Below are 10,648 nucleotides of genomic sequence, written 5' to 3' on the forward strand. Positions count from 1 at the left end.
TGATGTTTGTAGATTGGTCGGCTGTTTCGTATCATCCTGTGTGGCTGAGGTGCTGGCTATGTGTCTGTTGTTCTTTTGTGTTGTAACGACCTGGGTAGTGGGTGGGGTTCGTTTGTTGACCAGGGTTGGTTTCTAGATGTCTGGTAGGCGGGAGGTATCATCACGTTTATTCATGTTGTGGGGGTGTTTCTCTATTTTGATGGCTTCCATAATTATTGTCTTGTTGAAGTGTTCTGTTTTGGAGATTAATTTAGTTCCTTCAAAATCAATTTCATGTCCTGGTGCTTTAAGATGCTGGAAAAGGGAGGAGGTTTTTTCTTTGGCAAACATTACCAAGACAATCTCAATCTTACATGGGAAAAGACCTGAATACAACAAGACCAGCATACCTACACCCATGAAAATCTACGAAAATGTGTGTGTGTGTGCGCGCGCGCATACACACATACATGCATGCATGCATGCATGCATACATACATAATAGTACTGTCAGCTGTAATGAGAAAGATACAGGCTGGAAGATTTTCATTGGTATATATACTTTTCCTATATGCCCATGCCTACCTAGAAATATGTAGGTAGATATCTGGAAATTCTCGGTCATCCAGGTCATGGTTGTCCCAAATGTGCAGAACTGAAGAAGCTTCTTGGATGAGAAGCGAAATGTCTTAAAAAAAAAGAGGCAGAAACTCTTGAAAAGTTGCCTCTTGAAAAACTACTTTGGAATATAGGTAGATAATGCTGACATTTTCCCTATCCAATATAGTTTGTGACAGTTGTTAATTGCCTTTATGAAACACGTGTGAAATTGGGAGTTAAATTTGTGTAGCACTTTGCTCAGCATTTCACTAAAATAAATTAGTTGTTAAATTATTTATAACATTAACAATTAAATATGTAATATATACAAAAATATAAATTAGTCATAATAATGGTAAATAATCTTGGAGAGGGATCTTCTATCACAATGGAAGGAATTTAAGGAATTTTTAAAAAATCACTTTTAAATTTAAGTAATGAATATAACCAGAAAGAGAAAGGAAAATTAAGGAATATTTGATATGTAATGGAAAACCTAACAGTGCAGGAAAATGTTCCCCAAACTCTGCAGATTGCAGTGTTGATTCCCAATGCCTTAATTTTTTGACCTATTAGCTTTGTGCATTCACATAGAAACTTTATTGCAAAGAAGTCTAGCATAAGCTTTTTTTGTGATATAAAATGACTGGTGTTATCTTTACTTCTTTAATAAAAGCTTAAACTACCATAGTTTCAAAGTATGAAATGACACTTTTGCAAACCATCCAATGAAAAAGCTTTATATCTCTAAGACTGAATCTTAGGAAACATGACCTTTGATGTAGTGATTCCAAATAAAATGGATGTAAAGAGACAATGTACAGGACTACAGTCTTAACACAGACATGAGAAATTCAGGAAGGTGTTGGAAGACTTGAAATTTAACAATTGTCTTAATGACAACAATTATCTGAATAATAGTAACATTTTGAATTACACTCCTCAAAATCAAAAATGAAAAAAAAATGTCTACATTCCATTCAGCTTCACATAACCTTTGTTTTTCTTTTTATGACTCTAATTTCTTGCTTCAGGGTGGGTTGGGGGCAACAGAATGGAGCTGAGCATTTACTGGTCGGATGCCCTTCCTGATGCCTATGTGGAGTTCACAGCAGATATTTTCTCCATGCACCCTGATGGAGAAACATATATTCAGTAAACACCGCTTTTCTGATTTTCCTGTAAAATATATATGTACTGTATTCCTAGCTTGCTTTTCCCCTTGTTTCTACTGCTTGCTGTACACCTGTACATTGTTATGTCCACAACATAGGAACCCATTATTCATTCTCCTTTCCCAGTTAATTTTTCAATTTAGTTTGAATTATTTATGAATGCTGTCTGGCTTATTTATGTTACAAATTCACACCCTTAATGGATTTGTCTTTACAGGATGTTTGTCAATTAACAATGCAGCCTTTTTATTTTCTCTTCCTTCTTCTCTCTCAACAGATTTCTGAAACCCAGCTTAAAGCTGAAATGAATGCCTTTTAGATGGAAGGAAACTGAGTGCACTTTCACTACTGATACCAGAGTGAAAGGAAAAGCTAATCCAACCATCCTATCTGCTGTCAACGTTTGGAACTTCTCATTGAGGATTGGCCTTCTGTATAGGACATAGTTACTCTGCCATTTCGCATACATGGAGGAAGGCATCAAAATGTGTAAACCTGGCTAACAATACAGTGATTTTCAGAAGCCGACTGGATGACAGTCCAGTTGTACAAGGATTATTTTGCATTTAGTTTCTAGGAATATAACAAAGGGGACAAAATACATCTATTTTGTTTTATTTCTTCTTTTTATTCAACTCTCCCTTCTTTCTTCAGTTAGAAATGGGCCCGTGGACTAGAATGTGGCCCATGGACAGGTTTGCTTTCTTGAAATCCCGGCTTGTTTTTTTTCTGGGATTGTATGTGCAGTTTTCCAAAGCATTGGCCTGTCCAACTGTATGCCGTTGCGACCGAAATTTTGTCTATTGTAATGAACGAAGCTTGACCTCAGTGCCTCTTGGAATACCGGAGGGTGTAACCATACTCTACCTCCACAATAACCAAATTAATAATGCTGGATTTCCTGCAGAACTTCACAATGTCCAGTCTGTGCACACAGTCTACCTGTATGGCAACCAGCTAGACGAGTTCCCTATGAATCTCCCCAAGAATGTCAGGGTTCTCCACCTGCAAGAAAACAACATCCAGACCATTTCTCGGGCTGCTCTGGCACAACTCTTGAAACTGGAAGAGCTTCATCTGGATGATAATTCTATCTCTACTGTTGGAGTGGAGGATGGGGCATTCCGGGAAGCTGTTAGCCTCAAGCTTCTGTTCTTATCCAAGAATCACTTAAGCAGTGTACCAGTTGGCCTTCCAATGGACTTACAAGAACTACGAGTGGATGAAAATAGAATTGCCATCATATCAGACATGGCCTTTCAGAATCTCACAAGTTTGGAACGTCTCATAGTGGATGGTAATCTCCTTACAAATAAAGGCATTGCAGATGGCACCTTTAGCCACTTATCCAAACTTAAGGAATTCTCTATAATAAGGAATTCATTGACATACCCACCTCCCGATCTTCCAGGTACAAATCTACTTAGGCTTTATTTACAGGACAACCAGATATCACACATACCACTTTCAGCCTTTTCAAATCTTCATCTCCTGGAACGACTTGATATTTCCAACAATCAGCTCCGGATGCTGTCTAAAGGTGTTTTTGACAATCTTCGCAGCCTGAAACAACTGACAGCTAGGAATAATCCCTGGCTATGTGATTGTAGTATTAAATGGGTTACTGAATGGCTCAAATTAATTCCTCCCTCCCTCAATGTCCGAGGATTCATGTGTCAGGGACCAGAACAAGTCCGAGGTATGGCAGTCAGGGAACTCAACATGAACATGTTGTCATGCCCCACAACTACCCCAGATGCCTCATTTGTTACCCATGTTCCCACAACATCTTTGCCAACCACGATGGCCTCTACTTCATCACACTTAACCCCAAGTAGTAAACAAACAAGCGTTCTTCTTGCCCCTACTATAACCACAATCCCCACTGTGCCTGAGAGGAATGATGAAGAAAAAATGACCTTTCCCACTGTTGAACGATTTCAGCTGTTTATCCACGTTGTAAATGGCAGTTGCATCCAAGTGAGCTGGCATTCCCTCTTTAACGTGATGGCCTACAAGCTTACTTGGGTTAAAATGGGTCATAGTCTGGAAGGAGGCATTATTCAGGAACGGATAGTTACTGATAAGAGGCAGAACATCAGCTTGACAAATTTAGAGCCCAAATCTACATATCGGATTTGTTTGGTTCCCTTGGATGATTTTAATAATTACCGCATTGGTGAGGACACTGTGTGCTCAGAAGGCACAACGAAGGCTTCCCTGTTGAATAACGGAAGCAACTCAGCTTCTAGCCACGAACAGACAACTTCTCATAACCTTGGTTCTCCATTTCTGTTAGCAGGCTTAATTGGGGGGGCTGTTGTATTTGTCCTGGTGGTTCTGCTCAGTATCTTCTGCTGGCACATGCACAAAAAAGGACGCTACACCTCTCAGAAGTGGAAATACAACCGTGGGCGACGGAAAGATGACTACTGTGAGGCAGGAACCAAGAAGGACAACTCCATCCTGGAGATGACAGAAACCAGCTTTCAGATTGTCTCCTTAAATAATGATCAGCTCCTTAAAGGAGATTTCAGATTGCAGCCTATATATACCCCAAATGGGGGCATTAACTATACAGACTGCCACATCCCCAACAATATGCGATATTGCAACAGCAGTGTCTCAGACCTGGAACACTGTCATACGTGATAGTGAGGTGTGTGGTGAGGCAATATTACCACAAGCAAAAACCCAGAGGGAGCAAGCAAAATTAATCTACTCACACACAAATCAACAAAAATTACATTTGATAAATGTTACGCAAATGCATTTGCGCATTTGAATACTCTGTAATTTATATGGTGTACTATATAATGGGATTTAAAAAAAAGTGCTATCTTTTCTATTTCAAGTTAATTGCAAACAGTTTTGTAACTTTTTGCTTTTTAAATCTTTAAAATATATATAAATATATATATATAAATATATATATATATTGAAGAAGTACTGTACAGGGTTGTACAATAAGAACCCGATGCCATGGCAAAGGAAATACAAAACAAAATGCCTCATTCTTCAAACGTTCAATACTTTGATTTTGGAGCTGTTTGGGGGATTTTGGCTCGTATATCCATTAGTTTAAGATAAGTTTGTATTACAAGAGGAAACTTTAGGAATGCCTAAGCAGTGTTACATGAGTGGAAAACAATTTAACTTCATTGGTGATCTTTACAAAAAATGGAATAGTATTTGTAAAAATTAGATTGGCCACCTTGCCTGCCTCTGCCCCTTTAGCTCCCTTTAGTCAGAGACTAAAACTAGGAACTCCCTGGATATTGGGCTTAATAAACCTGTATCCTTCATTTTGTTAATTTTTTTTTCCAAAAGGTATATTACTTTGTTCGTTTCTTCTCAAAAAAGCTGGTATGGAATTCATCAAGGCATTTGTTATTAAAGTCTCATCAAATTGGGAATGCTTTTTTTTTTTAATTAAACTGCATCTAGACTTTTTTTGTTTTCTCCAGAAATGCATTTTTGAATTCCCAGTGAAATCACATTCGGTCATAAATTTCAAAAATTCTATTAACAATCCAGACTGATCTTTGGCAGAATACAGTCAATACTTTCATTCTACAGGTAGTCCTCAACTTATGACTACAATTGAACTCAAAATTTCTGTTGTTAAGTGAGTCAGTTGTTCAGTAAAATTTGTCCCGTTTATGACCTTTCTTGCCACTATTGTTAAATGAATCACTGCAGTTGTTAAGTCAGTCACATGATTGCTAAGTAAATATGGCTTCCCCATTGACTTTGCAGTCTTGTATAACCATTTACAATTACTTGCCAAACTGATTTTGCCAATTGCACAACTTGCATTATTTCAGGTTAAGGAAATGTCCTCAACTTTATCTGATTCCTTCCAGATTATATTGTCCAGTTTTGTATCTTTGCAAAAGGACTTCCTGGGATTCTAAGCTGTACAGTTCTATTAATATGGGAACATGACAAAAAGAATACCTACTCCTTTAGTGAAAGAAAAAGGACAGTTTCCACTGCATCATATGAAACATCTTATGCTATGCATGGATAATTTAGTGCAGCTCTTAGTGTTAGACAAAGATCCACTGATGGTAGATTAGCTAACGCTCCCCTTTCCCCATCATATGTAGTCTCTGCATGAAGTTGAGGACATGACTGTATGATGGCTTCATATACTGACATGACTGGGATATTAGCCAAGGGATAAGATGTTAGCTGAAATTATGGAATTGTAGTCCACTAAACGTAGAGAGCACCAGGTTGGAGAAGGCTGGATTATACTACCCATATTTGATTTGATTTTTATTTATTTTAATCAATAAATTAGTGTGGCCTTCCCTTACACTCTTCTCTGTTTTTTAAAATCTAAATAAATTCACTCTCTCCAGTCATATGCAGAATACTTGAGAATTAAGCACAATTATCAACTCATTCATTTTTAAAAATAACAATTACTATGTCTTGTCTGCCACAATTATATTAATTTGAAACAGATGCTTAAAGCTATTTTCTAATAATCAGAAAGGATCTACAAAATTAGTCATCTCAGTAATATATCCTTTAATTAAAGGCTAACCAAAAATCTCCTTTGAAAAAAGGAGAACTTAAGGTACAGAAACAAGAAACATGATCAGTATACTTTCTCAGTTTACCTAATCTGTTATTAATCACAAAACACACCTACAGATATATTAATGTTCAGCAACATTCAGATGGATCACTACTTTGTAAGATAGCAGAGTCCAATAATTTTGCAATCATCCTTTAACAATAACAAGAATTTCCATTGGTATTTTAGGCAACCTGTGTAATATCAGTGTAGTTGCTAAAGGTTGCTAATTAAAAGATAGCCATATGGTTTGAAATATATAATTTTAGCTAGGAAACAGCTTTTCTCCCCTTTTGACTGAACTGTTTGTTGACAGAAGATACTGTTTAAACATTAAGAAGAAACACACAGATCTATGAAAAGTGTTGAAAGAAAGGCTTTCCTGTAAGCAGGATGCCATCTAAGTGGAACAGGGATAACTTTATGTAGTTAAAAAATCCTAATTATTTGCACATGCCGGATAATGAGATGTCCTCCAAACTGAATCCCTTTACAGAGCATAAGGCTAAATCTTATTTCCAGCATAAGGAATGCCTCTGAATTTCAACTGCTCAGAGTAACAGCTGTTATTATTACTTTCTCCTAATCAGAATCATGTACTTGAGAAATATTATGATAGACTAAATAGGCTTTTATGTCTAATCTAGGTGTTTCTAGTTATGTTTTTCTATATCATGAACCTAAGCAACACACACACATATACACTATCTTATCAATAATAAAATGAAGAGTCCAAACGGTAGATTTGTATCTTTGTTACAATATATAATTTACATGAATGAAAGAAAGTAAATACGATATTCAACAATGCCATCCTAATAATCTTTGTCAGGATTTTACCTTCTCCTTTGCATTCCTGATTTTTTTTTTTTTTTTTTTTTTTAATAGTGATTTTATTGAAATTTGTAGGCCGCCCTTTTCCCTGAGGGGACTCAGGGCGGCTCACATAAAATCGGGGAAGGGGAGATACAGACAATAACAAAGACACATATAATAAAAGCAGTAACCAACATGCATTCATCATTCGGGGGGGGGCAACTATCTTCATCCCCAGGCCTGACGGGCTAGCCAGTTCTTCAAGGCTGCGCGGAAGGCCTGGACGGTGGTGAGGGTACGAATCTCCACGGGGAGTTCGTTCCAAAGGGTCGGGGCGACTACTGAGAAGGCCCTCCTCCTTGTAGTTGCCAGCCGACACTGGCTGGCCGATGGAATACGGAGGAGGCCCAATCTGTGTGATCTTATTGGTCGCAGGGAGGTAATTGGTAATTGGCAGAAGGCGGTCTCTCAAGTATCCAGATCCACTACCATGTAGGGCTTTATGGGTGATTAACAGCACCTTGAAGCGCATCCGGAAGTCGACAGGTAGCCAGCGCAGCTCGCGGAGGATAGGTGTAATGTGGGTGAACCGCGGTGCACCCACTATCGCTCGCGCGGCTGCGTTCTGCACTAGCTGAAGACGCCGGATGCTCTTCAAGGGCAGCCCCATGTAGAGCACATTGCAGTATTCCAGCCTAGAGGTCACGAGGGCCCGAGTGACTGTTGTGAGTGCCTCCCGATTCAGGTAGGGTCGCAACTGGCGCACCAGGCGTACCTGGGCGAATGCCCCCCTAGCCACAGCCGTCAAATGGTGGTCGAATGATAGCTGTGGATCTAGGAGGACTCCCAAGTTGCGGACCCTCTCTGAGGGGTATAAAGTTTGGCCCCCCAGCCTGAGAGATGGAATATTGGTGGAATCCTTGGGAGGGAAACACAACAGCCACTCGGTCTTTTCTGGGTTGAGCACAAGCTTGTTAGCCCTCATCCAGTCCATAACCGCCTCCAGACCCCGGCTCATCACGTCTGCCGCTTCATTGAGTTGGCACGGGGCGGACAGATACAATTGAGTATCGTCCGCATATTGATGGTATCTAATCCCGTGCCTGCGGATGATCTCTCCCAGCGGTTTCATGTAGATGTTGAATAGTAGGGGGGATAAGACCGAGCCCTGAGGCACCCCATATGTTAGGGGCCTAGGGGACGATCTCTGCCCCCCCACTAACACCGACTGCGACCTGTCCGAGAGATAGGAAGAGAACCACCGCAACACGGTGCCTCCCACCCCCACCTCCCGCAGTCGTCGCAGAAGGATACCATGGTCGATGGTATCGAAAGCCGCTGAGAGGTCAAGGAGAACCAGGATGGAGGAATGTCCTCCATCTCTGGCTCTCCATAGATCATCAGTCAATGCGACCAAAGCGGTTTCAGTGCTGTAACCGGGTCTGAAGCCTGACTGGAAGGGGTCGAGATAGTTTGTTGTCTTGTTTGATTGTTGTCTTATCAGGATTTTTCACCCAATGACAAGAAAGAAATTCTCCGTCTCATCTTTGAAACATGACCTGGTTTCATTCTGTTCAGAAAGCATAAGCATTACTAAGAACACCAGTCGTGAAAGCTATGGCTTATTCCAAATAAACAATTTACAATGAGTTCTTAACCAAACCACTTTTCAAGTTGCAAAATTCCTATTTCTATGCTTCTATGAACAATTTTCAGTTGGTTTCTTCCCTTAGAACTCTTCCTACTTCTACTTTTCATAATATAATGGATGATTGGAGATATATGTAATCCTACAGCATACACGCATACACACACCTCAAGGTTTTTATAATATGCTTTTACACCTATGTTACAAAGGACAATTACTGTGTTTATACAACATGTGCAAACCAAACAATGAGACTTCAAAATGGATAAAACTTAAGAGATATGCTAAGTCAAAAGTTGAGTTTCCTACAACTTTATAAATGGAAAATTATCAAGTTTCAATCTACCTATTTTAGATTAGTCAAATGTTATGTAAACCTAGTCAAGGAGATCTTTAACAACAGTTTAAACATGTCAGGATTAACTTTATCCATTATTTTAAAAAATGTCCTGGATACATTTACTGTTTTATCTTCCAGTTAGGCTCATGATAGTGCATTAACTTAATGTCTTTAGGCATTTAATACTATTGCTATTCTATGCAGAAAATTTACAAGCAATAAGATTTGAAAGATTTGGTGGAAAGCTAGTCATTTGATCATCTGATGCTTTTGCTAGCAGTGTCAATACCACTTGCTGTAGTTTGAAAGTCCAATCCCAAAATTTTCCTGATCTAATTGGATTATTTCAAAGATAGTCAGTTCCAACGTGTGGTTGACTGTATAAAGAAAAAAGGATGTTTCATTGTCCCATACCAAAAAGAATTGACTGTAACTTTTTCAGCAGGTTGGGACATTTATCGGCATAAAAGTACCATTATGAGAAGCTGTTACCCAATTTCATAGAATTATAGAAATATTGATGGTGGCGAATGACTTGGCCAAATTTCAAACATATATAAGTAGATATTTTTTTCTACAAAGGAACAGGTGTATGGAAGGAAAGCATGACTTTCTAAAAGCAGTAGACTATTAGAATTTGAACCATTATATAGGATTAACTCTTTATTTTCTATAAAATGACTCAGTTTATGATTGCTAACTAATGTCATGCAAAATCAAAATTTCACAAGAGAATAAGAGACTAGATAGCTAATTATAACATTAAAGATTTCTCCCAGTTCCCATGAGTTTGTTTGACCTGGATAAAATGCTCAGATCTTATAAAAATATGAATAAAGCACTAATGATTGCAGAGAAATATATGCATCTCACAAAACTTTGATATGCAAGTGAATAACATTTGTTAAACCCTCACTAAATAGTGACTGTCTCTTCATTATTTTTCAAGGGTAATATAGAATTTCCTCAAATTAAAATGATTTTATGTAGAGAACTGAGCAGGGAGGTTATTTTATTATATTAAAAATTGTGTGATACTTCTAATGGGCAAAACAAAGTAAATTATCATCATACAAGATCTGGAGATTAGAAAATTAATTCTGATGACAAAGTAGCTGGCTGCTTTTCATATATACAATAGCTAATATTTTTGGAACAATGCTGAAAAGCATATATTAATTAATTCTGGTAGCTGAATGGGATAATGCAAAAAATAATATGCCCTTTTATTCATCAATCCATCCACCCTCTGGAAGTGATTACAGTCATTGAGAAAGTTAAATCCATAATTTAACTCTCCAAAGTTAAATTATCCCACTTCATCTGAAGGTAGGTAAGCAATGTGGGATCAATACCTTAAGGCATGATGCCACCCCAACTTAAAAAATACTTGTGAATCCAATGGTGCATAACTTTTAAAGTTTCCAATGTCTACTGTAGTATCTCACTGTAAAAGGTATCTTTGTAAGTATTCTGTGCAGCCAGAAAATGACAGAAAG

The 10,648-nt window shown here is 38.3% G+C and overlaps 1 protein-coding gene across 2 annotated transcripts in view; it reads left to right on the plus strand.

Moving 5' to 3' along the window:
* The window catches only part of FLRT2 (fibronectin leucine rich transmembrane protein 2), a 78,566-nt gene extending 73,388 nt beyond the window's left edge, over positions 1-5,178 (plus strand). For both annotated transcript variants that reach the window (XM_014059511.2, XM_014059512.2), the window contains exon 2: positions 2,032-5,178. In XM_014059511.2, coding sequence (XP_013914986.2) covers positions 2,415-4,406 — 1,992 coding nt within the window. In that variant the 5' untranslated portion in view covers positions 2,032-2,414 and the 3' untranslated portion in view covers positions 4,407-5,178. The remainder of the gene's footprint in view (positions 1-2,031) is intronic.
* Positions 5,179-10,648: the final 5,470 nt, after the last annotated feature.

The sequence above is a fragment of the Thamnophis sirtalis genome, unplaced genomic scaffold (genome assembly GCF_051295495.1).
Source record: "Thamnophis sirtalis isolate CommonGarterSnake01/CBP01778 unplaced genomic scaffold, rThaSir2_p1.2 scaffold_1, whole genome shotgun sequence".
Taxonomy (NCBI): Eukaryota; Metazoa; Chordata; class Lepidosauria; order Squamata; family Natricidae; genus Thamnophis; species Thamnophis sirtalis.